The 15,607-nt window shown below is 48.2% G+C and overlaps 6 protein-coding genes across 6 annotated transcripts; 4 read left to right on the top strand and 2 right to left on the bottom strand.

Annotated features, from left to right (window-relative positions):
• Window positions 1-96: 96 nt before the first annotated feature.
• E1B28_012858 (uncharacterized protein) lies at window positions 97-635 on the top strand. The gene is made up of 3 exons (XM_043158014.1): window positions 97-176; window positions 244-543; window positions 611-635. Exons 1-2 carry the CDS (start codon window positions 156-158, stop codon window positions 535-537), a joined length of 315 nt encoding a protein of 104 aa, XP_043005384.1. The 5' UTR covers window positions 97-155; the 3' UTR covers window positions 538-543; window positions 611-635.
• Window positions 636-2,128: 1,493 nt separating this feature from the next.
• E1B28_012857 (uncharacterized protein) lies at window positions 2,129-3,446 on the bottom strand (the record flags this gene model as incomplete). Its single annotated transcript, XM_043158013.1, has 3 exons — window positions 2,129-3,108; window positions 3,181-3,219; window positions 3,278-3,446. The coding sequence occupies 3 exons, from the start codon at window positions 3,444-3,446 to the stop codon at window positions 2,129-2,131; spliced, it is 1,188 nt and encodes a 395-aa protein (XP_043005383.1).
• A 1,811-nt stretch (window positions 3,447-5,257) lies between these two features.
• E1B28_012856 (uncharacterized protein) lies at window positions 5,258-8,607 on the top strand. The gene is made up of 5 exons (XM_043158012.1): window positions 5,258-6,178; window positions 6,232-7,041; window positions 7,103-7,219; window positions 7,268-7,532; window positions 7,585-8,607. The coding sequence occupies exons 1-5, from the start codon at window positions 5,405-5,407 to the stop codon at window positions 8,304-8,306; spliced, it is 2,688 nt and encodes an 895-aa protein (XP_043005382.1). The 5' UTR covers window positions 5,258-5,404; the 3' UTR covers window positions 8,307-8,607.
• A 918-nt stretch (window positions 8,608-9,525) lies between these two features.
• Window positions 9,526-10,257, bottom strand: E1B28_012855 (uncharacterized protein). The gene is made up of 2 exons (XM_043158011.1): window positions 10,125-10,257; window positions 9,526-10,056 (listed from the first exon to the last, which is right to left on the bottom strand). The coding sequence occupies exons 1-2, from the start codon at window positions 10,224-10,226 to the stop codon at window positions 9,967-9,969; spliced, it is 192 nt and encodes a 63-aa protein (XP_043005381.1). The 5' UTR covers window positions 10,227-10,257; the 3' UTR covers window positions 9,526-9,966.
• Window positions 10,258-12,327: 2,070 nt separating this feature from the next.
• E1B28_012854 (uncharacterized protein) lies at window positions 12,328-14,212 on the top strand. The gene is made up of 12 exons (XM_043158010.1): window positions 12,328-12,636; window positions 12,696-12,739; window positions 12,792-12,842; window positions 12,916-12,987; window positions 13,049-13,149; window positions 13,204-13,329; window positions 13,389-13,403; window positions 13,461-13,512; window positions 13,577-13,705; window positions 13,765-13,836; window positions 13,897-13,951; window positions 14,013-14,212. Exons 1-12 carry the CDS (start codon window positions 12,336-12,338, stop codon window positions 14,129-14,131), a joined length of 1,137 nt encoding a protein of 378 aa, XP_043005380.1. The 5' UTR covers window positions 12,328-12,335; the 3' UTR covers window positions 14,132-14,212.
• A 143-nt stretch (window positions 14,213-14,355) lies between these two features.
• On the top strand, window positions 14,356-15,525 carry E1B28_012853 (uncharacterized protein; the record flags this gene model as incomplete). The annotated part of the gene is made up of 5 exons (XM_043158009.1): window positions 14,356-14,492; window positions 14,542-14,575; window positions 14,626-14,953; window positions 15,035-15,309; window positions 15,403-15,525. 5 exons carry the CDS (start codon window positions 14,356-14,358, stop codon window positions 15,523-15,525), a joined length of 897 nt encoding a protein of 298 aa, XP_043005379.1.
• Window positions 15,526-15,607: the final 82 nt, after the last annotated feature.

The following is a 15,607-nucleotide window of genomic DNA, read 5'->3' as shown; positions in this document are numbered from 1 at the left end:
CAAAAACGGCTGCTTGTTTCTCTTTGGAAGAGCTCTGAACAGAGCCTTAGAAAGCCACAAAGGTATAAAAGGTGCGCTGTACACCCCAGAGTCTCCCCATTCAAACTACTACTCAAGTACCTTCATAACTTGACAACTTCTCAATTACTGATAAAATGAGTCTCGACGCTACTACGGTAATGTTCATCCTACATTATAGCCCCTCCTTCTGTCCCACTGACTATATGCTTGCTCATACTCCAGTTCATGGGCGCCGGTATCGTCTACATCCGTAACGAATCAGGCGACAACATGCAAACCTTCGTCTCCAAACTAAGCCACAACTCTGGTGACGACAGTTGGTTTGTCGTCTCTGCGTCCTTTGAAGATGACGCTCACGCCAGATGGAACCGTTCGAACCACGGCTGGGAGGTGATCGCCTTCAAGGACGACAACAACAAACGTGTCGGGTTCTATGTCGACCTTAGGAATGTGACGACCTATGTGACGTTCCGGTCGTTCTCCAACGTCGAGATCAGCCAGGTCCAAACGGCCTAATAACGGGTGAGTTTACTTGTGTTTCCCCTACTTAACATTTCTGTGGTATGCTAATAGTGCGCACTGCGCACAGGAGTTCGTACGAATAGCATCTCTCAGACAACTCGGAAATCAAACGGTATCGGATTATTCGCTATATAAGGACACCCTCACCCTCGGTTCGATTGTTATCGATATGCCCTTCCTACCCCGACACGACGATATGACTCGGATTTGACTCCACAGACTCCATGATCGTGAGGTTCACATAACGAACAAGGAGATGGGGTAGTAACAAGACCTTTAACCTGTAGTTCAAAATCTGGGATATATCTGTGGCACTAGAGAAGGGCAATCATGTAGTTTTGCCTCAAACTTAGTCACTTACTTGAAACCTTGAAAAACAGTCCAACTCGGGAGTATCAATCCAATGACACAGATTGAAGCGTTCTCCGCGACAACCTGCCCGCATGGAGACCTAGTACTCTAATGAAATGGATCATGAAGTGGCCTCCGCCGTCTCTATAGCTTATCCTCGTATACGTAGAATCAGTTACATCCCCTAAGCTGACTTGTTGGACTCACTTATAAGGTTCGAGCACCTCCTCTCGCACCATTAGCCCCATCCTCCATATCCGCTGTCACGGTATAATGGTGTGATTCAAAAGGGTTGAGAAAACTCCTCCTTTGGTATATCTGAGTGTTAAAGAAATATTCATGTTAGAGCTATGTTGATTCCATTCGATATCAGTTACAAAACGGAGTCCATTCAATTACGTTGACATGGTAATATGATATGTTCGAAATCTTTATTCATTATCAGACTTGGCCGTCGCCGTTACCCGTCCTCTGAAGAAGGAAGTCAACTACACCGAACCACATCACAAATCATAACAACTCACCAGAAAGACACCATCCGCACCATAAACTAGGGTAGTGTCCAAATAACTCGCTACTCTACCCACCGATAACCAGTACCGACCGCAACAACCGGCACCCTCCGCACCTCCACACGTCAGGGTAGATTTTGAGAGTTGATAATCCTGCGATGAACGCCCTCTCTGAGAATCTTCCTGAAGCGGGAAGGCACACAGTATACACAAGCAGGTGGCAGAACCCAGTGGTTTAGGTATAGTTGGGGATTGTTGAGTATGAATCGACGAGATTCGCGATAACTTGGAAGGTATACATCGGGACACTGACCCAGCCGACAGGATATCCTCTCACTGAATGAACGAACGAACGAGAAATCTGAGGAGTGCACCCTCCTTGTCAGGAACCGACGGTGTGTACTGTACCATACCTCGAAGTTCGGGGAGACGGAAAGGGTGGAAAGGAGAGGGTGGGAAGCGGGCTTTTGCGACCTGGTCCGAGGAAGGCGATGGCTTGCATCGAAGAAATTTGTTGAACAGACGTAGAAAATGATAGGCATTGCAGGTCATAGTGTCATAGCATCCTCGTCGGCAGTTAAATTATCCAGTCTTGTTGTCGCGCTCTGTGAAGCATAAAGTTAGAGATTGTCAGTTTCCGGTGTACTCTCAGACCTGGGAGACTGTCGTATACGCACCAGGGTACAATCCATAAGAAAACCCATCTGACCATCCATCCCGGTTCAGACTCCTTCTCTGTCGTTAGCCTTAACCTTGAGATCCTCCTCCTCTTCCTTTCCGTCCTCCGCCTCACCACTGGCCCTCTCCGTACCCGTAGATGAAGGTAAAGAGTTGGACACATCCCTCCCGTCCACATTCGCGCTCGCCATACTAAACGGGTTCTTAGGATTCATCCAAGGATCCATTTTCTTCCGAGCAAAAGCTCCGCCCTGAGACTCGGGTTTCGGGAATCCATGCCCATTCAACTCATTCCCAGCTGAAGCCGAGACCCCTTGCGGACCTTGTACCTGAACTTGGGCGTGGTCGTGAGGAGGCGCAGACCACGCAGAACGAGGGTACGGCGCATTATCCACGGGCACCAGCGACGGAGCACCCGATGACGGATGGTGTTGATGCTCCTGCAAAGGAAGTGAATTGTACCAATTCCCGTTCCCGTTCCAATTCTGGTTCTGACTTTGGACGTGCGACCCGTCGTAGGGAGGAGAATGGTGGATCTGAGCTTGGGTATGAGACCCCATACCGGTCTGACTTTGAGGTGACAGATATGTGGATGAATAAGGACGGTGAGAATCGTACCCCGGCGCAGGTCCAGCGTACGGGTATAGATTTGGAGGCGCTGACGCTGTAGGAATAGGTGGGTTTACTAGAGAGTAGGAGGGGTTGGAAGGGTTGGGATGATGATAAGGGGCGTTCGCATGCATCGTCGGACTTGGCCAGTGTCCAAAAGGTAGAGGTGGGTGTAGAGGGAAATACGACGGTTCGGTTGCACTTCCAGCCGCACACGGATAAGGTTGCTGATGCTGATTCCACTGGGGAAATCCACCGTATCCTCCTGGAGGAGATGGAAACTGCGCTTGTGGTTGGTCAAGCCGAAGCTGTTGTGGTTGTTGTTCGAGGTTCTGAGTTGATATTTGGGGGGATGAATCCTGGTAGCCGTACCCTACACCTTGAGCAACTGAGCGATGTTTCTTCTTGGTCTTTCCTGGTATTATGATAGTAACAACATGGCGTTCAGCGTTAAAATGGTCCGTATCGATTCCACAGAGCTTCTCACCTCGAGGCCTATGTTCTTCGCCCGGATTCATTATAATACCTAAATGCATCATTGCGGGTCAACTATGGCAAGTAGCAAGTACGCTGAGCTGACTCACGACCGCCATTGTTCGTCACACACCGATCTCCGTAGTTCGTCGTGTTATAATTGTTGTTCGAATCACGGGTATTATTGGTCGTATGGACGACAGTGTGATTCTGGTTTCCATGGACGTGGTTATAAACACCACCAACTAGCTTGAAATCCTTACAACCGACGAAGGACATAGGGTGAGGGGGAACAAGGGACTGTAGGGTACAGGGCTCGGCGTATTTAAAGCGCCTCTAAGCACTTTTCATGCATTGCCATGGATGTGAATAGTTAGTGTTTCCCACACGATGTCTATCTATTGAGTTGAGTCGTGCGACACCGCCTGTCAGAACAGATGATTTTTTGACTTCTAGAATGCAAGAAGGCGGTACTCACCAACTGGCTGTTCGATGATACTGTCCATGCTGCCGTCATCATCTCTGTTTTTGGCGTCCTCATCGTCTTCCAAAGTAAACATGAACTGCAACGGTTTAATACGTGACTAGATTCGTTGCAACCGTGGGATCCTGGTTTTTTTTTTTTTTTGAGTTGCTCTCTATCCTGGCTTCCATCTATAGTCTCCGCAAAGCCCTCCAAGAGAACCTCACGTGTGTTGAAGCTTGCGAAATCAAAATCTAGAATACGAGTGAGAAGAGAATAGAAACTGTAGGGGGAACAACGCTCACTTGGAGCGGCTAACTATCCAGAGACCACTTCAGGTAGCTTGACACGCGCAAGGTCGAACTTAAAAGGCCTGAGATGGAGGTCCTTGCAAAGAAGAAGTATACGCTGAGACAGCAGTCAGAAGGAAAAGTCACGTCGTGGGAATTTCACGGGTCCATCAACATTCGTCAAAGCCTTTCCTTCGCGATTTTCCTTTCCATTTTTCCCTCCCTCCACATCCCTACAGCACTAATGTTTGAGGTAATGCACTTGAAATCTTACAGATTTATTTAGCTACTCCTTAGCGTTCAGGTCTGGTCAGGAACCTTGGATTTGGTGTTTTTTGTTCCCGCCTCACTGCTCAGCCACCCGTGCCGGCAAACCCTTTCCATTTACATCTCTCACCCTCCCCTGTCTCTCGTCCATGATCGAGAACACATATCTCATTGTGTCGTCCGAGCTTGTGTCTTCAACGAAGGGACCATGAATGTTGATGGCATATGAGCTGACTGCGATTTGATATCGCCTCGAACTGACATAGATAAATTGAACAGCAACCCCCTGCGTAAGCGTAAAAATGGATTAACTCACCCTTACCAGGCGATCAACATCTCACCCTCGGAATGCCTCTCATTAGTTTCCATTTACACATAGTCAACCTGAACTATCACTTAACTCATTCCTCGTCGAACTCTAGCATTGGGAGACCTGCAGCGAGCGAATAGATGGAGTGGTCAAGAACGGAGGTGGTCATTTCGTCTTCCGCACATAATCAGCAGCTGACTTCTCAACAGGCCTGCTGCGTCGTTCACATTCCGGGCTTCATGCTCTTTCCGGGGTAGAATGTATTCGATAAAATTTTCGTTGAAGTCCTTCGCTGAGTTGGGAACGAGGAGATGCGAGTGGGGATGTGCCACGGCTGCACGCGAAAAGAACGTAGGGCTACGCTTCGATGGCCGTATACGTAGTTTTCCTTCTACTTTACCCTCTGTTCATCTTGACCTGCAGACTCTAGAGAAGCGTCATGTTCTTTTTTGTCGGCTTAGAGCTCAGACGAATCTTCAAATGCATCATGGATCCTAGTATTCTTCTCTACAACCCCAACATGACGGGACGCTAGCGGCATTTAAGAATCACTCCAAACAATTATCGAAAAGTACCAAAAGCATGGAGCTCTTGTTGCGACGATATGAGGCTTGCTAAAGTCAATGTTTACAAACAGTCCGTAGAAAATGTGGTTCTCAGGGTTTGGTGAGAAGTTCTGAGAAAACTTGGGATTTTTTTCGGAAGTAATACGCCAATCACAGTTGAACAAGTAGACTTGAGTTGTCATTTAGCAGGCAACGAGAGGAATCACTGCGCTGACGATCTGCCACGTTCCATAACTGTGCCTGCCAAACCGGCACTTCATCCGGGTCTATTAAAAGCAGGTCTTAGCATTTTGACTGCTTACTTCCACTTACGAGAGCAGTAGGAGGGCCCAGTGGCCTTCATGGGGTCCTCAATCTCCAATTTGCTCACGACTCTTGCGTTTCTACTACTCGGACTGCTCATTCTAGCCGGCCCAAACTCACCGAACGATCCTTTCCACGCCATTACAACACACGTCGTACGAAAAGAAGAACCACCCATATGTTGTCTACGGCCACTCCAACCCTTGGAGCCGGTAGAAGAGGGAGTTTTGTTGACGTTTGAGGAATGGAAGCAGAAACAGAGAGGCAAGGATGGCCAGGGAGGCAACTCGAATGTATCTTCCTCGGGGGGTAGCCAACAAAGCAGTGCGCCTGGCAGTGGTGGAAGTGGAAGTAGTGCAGATTCTGGGGTTCAACCATCCGGGAACGGTTTGGCTTTGTCTCCAAATGATTCGACGCCGGATTCGACAATTCAGTTCGCTGTTCATGAAGAAAAGGTCTCACCGCATTTCCAAGTACCGTTGACGGATCGTTTTAACTATGCGAGCATGGACTGTTCGGCTCGTGTTCATGCGTCCCATCGTTCGGCCAAATCACCTTCCAATATCCTGTCGTCGAAACGAGATCGGTATATGCTCAGTCCATGCATCCGCCCTCAAGAAAGTCAATTTATTGTCGTCGAGCTATGCGATGATATTAGGATAGATACCGTTCAACTGGCGAACTTCGAATTCTTCAGTGGGGTCTTCAAGGATTTTACGGTTAGCGTAGCGAAGACCTATATTGTTGGGACGGGTAAGGAAGGATGGGTAACAGCTGGAACATATAAAGCGAAGAATGTGAGAGGCGTTCAGGTATGTTTCTCATGATTTTTTCCCCTTCTCTTTGTCTTATCCAACGCGTACAGTCGTTTCACCCTCCAACCTCGCTCCGCGATTTTTACCGCTTCATCAGGATCGACTTCCATTCGCATTACAGCAACGAATTTTATTGCCCTATTTCCCTCCTTCGTGTCTACGGCCTCACGCACCTCGAAGAGTGGAAATGGGAAATATGGGAGGCAGAGAGTCAGGGCAAAATCCAAGCACAGAATATTCACTCAGAGGTCACACTCGAAGAACCTCGACCTGCGCATACCGTTCCTAATCCTCCCGAATCTCCCACAGGCTCACCTCAGATACCTTCTACGGAACCTTCGTCGTCAGAGACTAAGATAACCCATCAGGAAGCTGATGGTGCCGTGAAGGGTACCGTTGTTGTTGCCTCTATTCCCACCTTGTCATCCAACGTCCAGAGAACCAGCACGGTAGTGACTTACGAACCACGACCCTCGGAATCCTCGGTTTCGGTCTCCTCATCCACTCCAAAACCGATAAACAGCGAAACTCCTGTTGTACCACCACCATCCGAAACGACAGTGACCCCAACTGCAAAGGAAGAGAACAACAACGAAACGGTCCCTCCAGGTTCTTCGACTGCAGCTATCGCCACCACGATATATGCTTCCTTGCCCTCACAAACTTTGGATAGCATTGCTATTACGCGAGCAATGCCTCCCGCTACGGGAGGTGAATCGATATATCGGACTATCATGAACAGGTTGTCTGCGATTGAAGCGAATCAGACGTTGTATGCACAGTATTATGAAGAGCAGACCTGTGGGGTTAGGGAGATGCTCCGAAGGCTTGGCGAGGATGTTGGAAGATTGGAGGGGATTGTGGGTGTTTTCTGTTTCCTTTTCTGTGACGAGTGCTTACGATTACCCTTTCAACCTTTAGGAGAAAGCCCAAGCAAAGATGTTTCAGCGAGATGCGAAGGAATGGGAGAAGCAAAGGAGGAGAATGGAGAGGCAGTATAGTGAGTTGGTGTCGAAGGTTGATTATCTCTCGGATGAGGTTTGTACTTTCCTCCCTCTTCTTTCTTGTTACTGACTGCTACCGCAGATTGTTCTGGAAAAACGACTTGGCATCGCTCAACTGTGCCTATTACTCACTGTTCTCATCTTTATGGCGCTTACCCGTGGATCGCGAGGGGAGATTATGCCAGCCCTCAAGCACCGGCCTAGAAGCTTTAGTAGATCTGCGAGGGAGTGGAGTAGGAGACATCTGAGCTTGAGCTTTAGTGGTGATTGGGTATCGAGGTTGACGTCGAGTAGGAGTAGAAGTCCGGGAACGATCGCGACGAACCCACCCATGTTGTCACCGGACGGTCAGTTCCCATAGCTTTCTCGAAGAACATCGGATACTGATACTCCGCACAGCTGGATCAACAAAATCACCTAGAACCGATTCCTCCGGGGTTGAGCCCTCTCATATCGAATTCCCCTCTCTCGTAGACGAACCGCCGCCACAGCCACTCCCGAAAACTGCACCACCAACTTTCCTCAATATGCCTACCAAATCCCTATACTCTGACCACCGTCGATATCATTATTACCCAAGGACAGCGATCATACACAGCCGTCCGAGGTCTCGAACACCTTCTCTACGCACTTTGAAAACCACGAACGGGAACGGGAGCGCGTCAACGAAACCTGTCCCGTCGACCACCACCCCAATTAAATCACCAACCACACCAAGTACTTCGCGGCCACGACTGAAACGGGCGAATTCACATGGGAGCTCCTCAGCGCTTTTCTTGAATTTGAACCCTTCGTTGTCGTGGGATGGTGGAGCTGAACCTGGATCGAAGGGTGTGAAGAGGTTGGCTAGGTCTGCGCATTTGCATGAGGTGAGGGCTCACGGGAGAGATCCGAGCCCGGTGAAGAAAGAGAGAAATCCGTTCAAAGAGAATGTAAATGTGCAGAACGTGGTCTCCTTTCCGTCTGCTGGAGGAGTAGATTGTGGAAGAGCGGAGACGCCAGTAGATTTGGATGGAGATGCGGATGGGCCGGATTCTGATATCTGGGAGGATACGGATTTAGATGCTACCACTAGTATTGACGGAGATGTAGATTCGGGGTTCGTTGAGGATAAGAGGTGAGGAGTGAGAAGTCGTCCTTGGCCCGAATATCTAGCTTTACGTCTTGAGATTCTTCCGATATACCGTTCAGTTCTGCTTTGCAGTTTCTAGTCAATATTGCTTTCGTTGTTTTTCTCTTTCCTTCCTTCCTTCTTGCATTTACGCAAAATATGTTTGGTTCTTTTCGCATATTCCACGCAATTCTGTATAGTATCACCGCACACCCTCATTTCCGTAATACAAAGTTCTCGCTATCTGCTTTGACACATGTATCATCCAACTCCTTCACATAACGACGTTGACGCAACCCAGAGCAACGACACCATCTACACGAAGAAGTTAGCATACTTATAACAAAGGTAACCAGTCCAAGAAAACCTACTAAAATGGTTATTTTTGCAACAAACGGTTTGACCAGAACTGAAAAGGTACAAAACAAGTCAGATGACGTTGCTCTGGTTCCAGAAACAAAGGACGGGGAACAAAAACACACCACTTTCCTCCCCTAACGACGTCCCCAATTGAACTACAAGCAATTCCGATGGGAATATCGGCATCACCGAGATATATACCTTGGCTAGCGAGTAAGTTGCGGACTAAGTTGCTCTTGGAGGATTGGACCTGATTGCAGCACTAACCGAGGTTGAAAGGCGGAGGTCAGTGATATGTAGGGATAAAGGGCAGGGATTGGAACTCTATTTTACCTGTATGGGCCCAGTGTCGCAGTTTCCGTTGCCATTGCTGGAACTAGCACCAGAGGCAACGTCGACGACGTTGGTGCAAGTGTCGCCGTAGCACTCGGTCGTAGGAAAGGCGTAGGCTACTATTGCGTTGAGGAGGCAAAGGGCGACAAGGGATTTAAACTGCATCGTGGATGTGATGGAACTATAGAGACTTTGACGAGTTTCTTGGGGAATTGGGACATGGACGAGACGGCTTTATACCTCCAGCTCAGCTGCATCATGGCCGCGATCCGAGGGTTTTTGATTTCCTTTTTCGAAGAACAAGGGTTCGGAGGGTACCTCGCCGCCACCCTTGAGGTCGATGTGTGGAGTAGCAGTTTTGTACTATGCCTATTTCACATTCAGCGGAACAGTAGATTGACAAGACATTGGCGCTGGCAGCCTGGGGCTGTTCGCGTTGGACTGTGCAATTCCTCGCTTCAGTGTAATGTTAAAAGAGAAGAGTAGTTGAGGTTGAACGTTTGAAGCTTGAGACTTTGTACATGACAGTCTTGAAACGGGGTAGCATACATCCGTTTGACCAAACGATGTACACCTATCAAGAATTGAAAGGCCGGGGAGCTTGACTCATCGAAGTGATGAGTGGATGGCGTGAGCGATCGCCAATGCTCTTTTCTGCGCTCCATCGAAGAAACACCATCTGCTTTGTAGTAAGAGTACCACGTGCATCCTTATCAATCCTTCTGAAAGAAAGGTAGGCTGAAATGGATTTGAATTAGCGTCCAAGTTGTGGACTACCCACGAAGCGAACTTATTATAGTGGGATTACGATTAACCACGACCGAAGAGGGTAAACTCTCTTGGCGAGAATACCAAAAGGTCTGAGTGGCTTCTAAATATGGGGAAAGCACGCGAAGCCTGAAGCTTGAAGGTCTTCAGCGCCAGCTTTGAGGGACGCTTGCTTCTGAATGAGCACTAAACCGTAGTTTGTACGGCTTCTAGACCAGTCCACTTTGGTACTGTTGTACTTGTAGCTTTCTCCCCGTTCTCAATCTCGTCATTCCACCCACCAAGACCGCGGCTAGGATCTAGGGAATCCAGAATAGCACTTTCAAATCGTAATCATCGCATAAGATCATTCTGGTAGAGAACTTACCCTCAAGTCAGGTCTGACGGCGGGCAGCCCAAAGACACCGCTCGTGGTCACTAGTATTGCCCCTTCCGAGTCATTCACGGTTCGAAGTCCTCCGGTGGTCATGGCGGCGGTGGTGGAGGTTCAAAAGTAACGGGTAGCCGCACGTGCTCACCGCGACGTATTGTGACAAACCCTTGATCATCAACTTTGCTTCAATGTTCAAACGTTCAACTTTCAACTTTCGTTGACTAGCTCAAGTACTCAACTCGAGCTCAACCTGTCTTTTATTCGCTTCCATTTGTCTCCCCTTGCTCTTCTTTTCCCACTGTAGGTACCACCAGCGCTCTTCCTTCCGCGGACCACCACCTAGGACCATCATCAAAGGAACTTGTTGGGCGCATACCTCTGCCACCGACCGATCGTGCACGTCGAGAAGCAATGAGATGGAAGGATCAATATCAGAAACCGACGGAAAGCTGAAAAACTAGGAAGCAGGAAAAGGGGAAAGCGTAAAAGCAAGGGCAAAGCGAGAACACAAAAGGAAAGCAAAGGGTCCAGAACCGCTTGGGACTATTGTGTATAAAGAGATCGAAGAGAAAGCGAAGGAAAAGCTCAAGCATCATCCAGGTAACGTCTTCGTTGGTACACATCACTCAAGCTCAAACTCCGTAACTCTAGGGAAATTTTTGTACACCATGTTGCTGGGGCGTGACCTACGATGCCAATCTCAAAGCCTTTGAGGAGTTGATGAGAAGTTGAGAACCGTATCTCGCAAGCTTGTTGATGCGTCTGTTCGAAATCTTGAGGTTCGATCTTTGCTGGTTTATCATCGGTTCGGTTTTGAATAACATTACCTTCGACACAGACGACCATCTTTGGAGTGACTTATTCGAGCCCTCTCTTCATCGCACCCACCGGTGTTCAGAGTATCTATTGCGATGAAGGAGAATTCGCACCTGCTCGCGCCGCCCGAAACCTGAAAGTACCATCTATGGCGAGTACTTTCCCAACGAGGAGTATGGAAGAAGTTGCTCGAGAGAATGGAGAGGGGTATCGATGATTCCAGTTGATCCGGTGAGCAAATATCTGGGAACCATCGCAATTGCCTTTTCTGACGAACTCTCGAAATTTCAAGGCAATGACGACGTCAATCGTTCTCTTCTCAAACTGGACATAAGACAACGAATTTCACAGCCTCGCGATCACGTTAGACGCAATGAACATTGGATGGCGTCCGCACGACCTCGAAACTACCTTCTTACCCTTCATGCGCGGTATATGCATCGAAGTCGGTCGTTCCGACCCCGTGTTTAGGGCATAACACGGATTGGAGCCTGTCATTGATGATCGCCCCAGGTTCCCTCATGATCCGAAAGCCATTACACTGAGATGCAGCTTGGAGCGAAGTGGATAGATGAGATTGAACAAGAATTGAGAGGATATTCGGTTTCTGAGGGATAACTGGGACAGTCCGTTGATTCTAAAGGGAATTTCATTCCGGGGTAGCCTGAATTCCGTCTTTGAGTGTTTTTCTCTTAACCTTCACTGTCTTAAAGGATGCAAAGAGATGTTTGGAATATGGGATCGATGACCCATGATTGTACCTAATCACGGTAATGAATTTCCAGGCTGTCTCTTTGACTAGTAACTGAGCGCTTACCTTTTCTCCGGGAGGTGGACAAGTCGACGGAGCTATACCTTCTTATGTGTGCTCGAGAACTTCATGAAATCTGATGCTTCGGGGAAGCGTACGGTTCTCTTTGGCTCAGATTTCAGGACAAGGTGATATAATCAAGGCGATAGTGATAGGTGCTCAGGGTGTTGCGTGAGTTGTCTTTCAGTGAAGAATAGAAAAACTAACGCTCGGGATTAGTGGGGGTTAAGCATATTCTCGCGGACTTGGATACAAACATGGGAACTGCTACGTACCCCAACTTGCAGGCTGATATACAAGGGAAGGCGGATAAGATGCTGTAGAGTGTTGGACGTGGCTTTTACTGCCTGTGCTCTCGACTTGAAGTACCCTGAGGGCTCCGGTCTTGTACAGAAAGGCCATTATGCCTGGAGTGACAGTTTACTGTCTTACTAGTTCGGTACATATTTTCTCACTTTTACTGGCTACAGTAGAAGTGCAAAAACTGCCAAAAAAAGCTGGAAACGTCCGGTTGATCCGACGGTGGTCATCTTTATGAAGCGTGATGTCACTTTTGCAGCTTGCCATCGAATTCTACGATGGCACCTCTCAATTCGGGATACGCGCTACTACCTCAAGACGACGATCACAGGCACCCTCAAACCATCGTGAAGGATGTCAAAAGGAGGACTCCCAGCAGGCTTTTCATTTTCTGCTTGATAATTCTCGCCGGATGCCTACTATTCGTTGCTGCCTGTTCAATGTTGAACATCACCTCTCTCCGTTGGGGTTTCCCAGAAAAGCTCCAGGCTCAATGTACGACGGAGATGCAGGACTTTGGAGGCTTACCGAGCTATTATACTCTTCGATCTGGAGACAAAATTCCATCTGTTGCATTAGGTACGTGGGGATGCCAATCGGCGAGACGAAAGACCCATGATTCTTTTTTTGCAATATAGGTGTCTGGAAAGCAGGGAAGAATGAAGTTGGTCGTGCGGTGAAGGTACATTTCCGCTGCCTGGGATAAACTTGGATTGTCTTTCATACCTGAGTAGGCCGCACTGTGCAGTGGGTACAGGCATATCGACGGCGCGTGGGCATACCGTGTGAGTAGCCTTGTACCTTTTTTAGCCATGACTCGTCATGCATCATGCATCGCGACACTAATTTTGAGTACAGAATGAAGAAGAGGTTGGCCAGGCGTTGAAGGAGAGCGGTGTTCCTCGTGAAGAGGTGTGGCTGACATCCAAGGTGAGCCTCTGTAGTTCCTTTCTCTTCTTACGAGACGTTTACCTACGATCTTGCTGTTAAGCTATGGAACACTTTCCACGCACCTGAAGACATCGAACCCACGTTAGACGAATCCCTTCGCAAGCTCGGTACCAACTATCTCGATCTATATCTCATCCATTGGTGAGGGTCACCCTCTTGACGGGTATGTATCTCGTCCCTAATCCCTATGTTCAGGCCCGTTGCTACCAAAAAGGATGGGACATACTATGATAAGGATTTGACCGAAAACCCGTACCCGACCTGGAAAAAGCTAGAGGAGATGGTGGACAAAGGCAAAGTGAGGAATATTGGCGTTAGCAAGTGAGTCAGGATCGTCCGTGTCGGTTCATAAATAGACGCTAATCTGTGATTCAACTTAGCTTCAACGAACGAAGGTACTTGGAAGCCCTCCGCTCCGTAGGCCCAGAAACGTAGTATTAACATGGATTAAGGATCAAAAATCTCACTGGCAATCCGTTGAAATACCGACCTGCGATCAACCAGGTGCGTAAGATCTGCCGTTTGTCTCTCGAACGAAAGTTTGACCATTTTCAACTGTGTGTCCCAGGTCGAGCTCAGTTATTGGCTTCCTCAACCTGAACTCCTCGAATGGTCGAAAGAGAACGGGATCATCTTGGAAGCGTATTCCCCTCTCGGAAGTGACAAACGTGTCCAAGATTCACTGAACGTTCCTGAAGTATGTTTTTGTCTGCTTACCATCCGCTCTCGTCGCCCCCTTCTTAGATGGTGTTCCAGGTCAAGGAAATCGCGGCGCAGACGGGTTTAACGCCAGCTCAGGTCATAATTTCATGGCATGTACAGCGTGGTGTGAGTGGTTTTGTCTCCCCGTTGACCTGACATCACATGGCCTGATGGTCTATCAAATAGACTGTGGTACTTCCCAAGAGTGTCACCCCTTCTCGGGTGAAAGAGAACATACAAAGTCTGTTATCGCCTTTCATTCCTAGCAAACGTGCTAGTCCTCACTTATGTCTTCGCCCCAGTCTCCATGCTCCCGGCCGAGGCTTTCGAAAAACTGGAGAAAGCAGCTACATCTCATAAACCCTCGAGGGGTAGCGATCCTAGCAAGAGTTGGAGTTTGGATTTTGAGATATTTGACTAATGAAACAAAGTCTCGGAAACGCGACGTGTATTCTAGAATCTAGGCTGTATAATCTATTGATGCCGTATTCTCAGCAGCTCAGGTTCCGAGGTTTGCAAGACTATTTGCCGAAATTTCTTCTTTGCAATTCACATTCAAACGCCGTAATCGCAAAAAAAAATACTTATAGCTTGCGATGTCACCCCAATTGATGATTGTTTTCGCACACATCGAAAGTCGTGGCAATGAAATTGCTTCTCTCGTTCGTTTTACTGGGCGCCCTCCATCAATGGGCGGCGGCAAACAAGATATTGTTTGACGGAAGGATTCCTCTCTGGACGAAAAATGAGACACTCGATGCGTCTGCAGATCCTTTTCTGACGTATGTGTTAACTTTCAGCGAATATCTCTTATTTGACCTCCTTTTGCAGCGCCGTTAAAGGCAGATCTTATCCCGCCACTCACGTATGTAAAAAAACGAACAATCCGAGCGTAACTGACGGCCGTTAACGCAGTACTCTGGTTTCCTAGGCAAACACTTTCATCCCACACCCCTCTGGAACGGATCGCCTGAACAGGTGATATCCATAAGGATCGACAACACGTCCGTTTTTATCCCAGGGAACGGTACTGGCGTCCCCCAATCTGGATTTCGGAGGACCGAGTTGATAGCTCAACGGAATGGAAGTGCGAGTAACGCCGATAGGGTTATGGAATCTGGGGTTACCCGCTTCCACTTCTCTATCAAAGCTGATCAACGGTGGCCTCTGAATTATACGCACGAGTATCAAGTCGTGTTCATTGAACCTAGTGATGGGTCTCATGTGTTCGGGATTCAGCTGGGTAAATAACCTGCTCCAATTTGTTTTTCGCACATTCGCAATGATCTGATAATGATGTAAAACCCTTTTCTTCGGTTTTCAGGTTCACCATTCACTAATCCGACTGGTATTCTACCTGCGCCATATGCGAGATGGTTCAAGGTACTGGATCATAATTTGAATGTGCTCTTCAAGACACCGTTCACGACGGACGTATGGCATAACTTTGCTATCCGAGTCGATTGGGAGAACCGGACACTTCAAGTCTTGTATTCAATCGAGAGTAGGCGGCTGGCGAGTGTTACGGAGGTCGTGTCTAATCCTACGGTTCCGCTGGGTGATGCCGGGAAAGGAGATTTTCATGTTGGGCTGTTGAAGGTGAGTTGAGTCAAAAGTCTCGTTCGGCAGCGCTGAATGAAATGGCTGGATATTTTACTTTGACTTACTGACGGAGTTTACTATACGCTTCAGCTTCCGCTCGTAAACCCTGCTGATTCCCCGGCGAACCAGGGTGATGTTGTTCATTACGGTTTGCAAGAGGGAACTGTAGAAGGATTATTGTATTCTGGTATTTTTGTGGAGCGGATATCCTAAGTCTACATAATGTTCTCAGCACAGGAATGGTCGGGATGAGCGAACGAGGATGGCAGTTTGTTATGTACTAGGGACTTGATAT

This window comes from Marasmius oreades, chromosome 8, assembly GCF_018924745.1.
Source record: "Marasmius oreades isolate 03SP1 chromosome 8, whole genome shotgun sequence".
Taxonomy (NCBI): Eukaryota; Fungi; Basidiomycota; class Agaricomycetes; order Agaricales; family Marasmiaceae; genus Marasmius; species Marasmius oreades.
The sequence above is the reverse complement of the archived record's forward strand: the minus strand, read 5'-3'. Positions and strand labels throughout refer to the sequence as shown.

Bases quoted from the DNA above. Each gene is read 5' to 3' on its own strand.
- E1B28_012855 (XM_043158011.1), bottom strand. From the start codon at position 10,226: ATGACCACCGGAGGACTTCGAACCGTGAATGACTCGGAAGGGGCAATA. The intron at 10,057-10,124 runs GTAAGTTCTCTA...TGGATTCCCTAG, and splicing joins CCGTCAGACCTGACTTGAGG to ATCCTAGCCGCGGTCTTGGT.
- E1B28_012856 (XM_043158012.1), top strand. From the start codon at position 5,405: ATGGGGTCCTCAATCTCCAATTTGCTCACGACTCTTGCGTTTCTACTA. The intron at 7,220-7,267 runs GTTTGTACTTTC...CTGCTACCGCAG, and splicing joins TTGATTATCTCTCGGATGAG to ATTGTTCTGGAAAAACGACT. The intron at 7,533-7,584 runs GTCAGTTCCCAT...TACTCCGCACAG, and splicing joins ACCCATGTTGTCACCGGACG to CTGGATCAACAAAATCACCT.
- E1B28_012858 (XM_043158014.1), top strand. From the start codon at position 156: ATGAGTCTCGACGCTACTACG. The intron at 177-243 runs GTAATGTTCATC...CTCATACTCCAG, and splicing joins TGAGTCTCGACGCTACTACG to TTCATGGGCGCCGGTATCGT.
- E1B28_012854 (XM_043158010.1), top strand. From the start codon at position 12,336: ATGGCACCTCTCAATTCGGGATACGCGCTACTACCTCAAGACGACGAT. The intron at 12,843-12,915 runs GTGAGTAGCCTT...TTTTGAGTACAG, and splicing joins ACGGCGCGTGGGCATACCGT to AATGAAGAAGAGGTTGGCCA. The intron at 13,952-14,012 runs GTCTGTTATCGC...TCTTCGCCCCAG, and splicing joins GGTGAAAGAGAACATACAAA to TCTCCATGCTCCCGGCCGAG.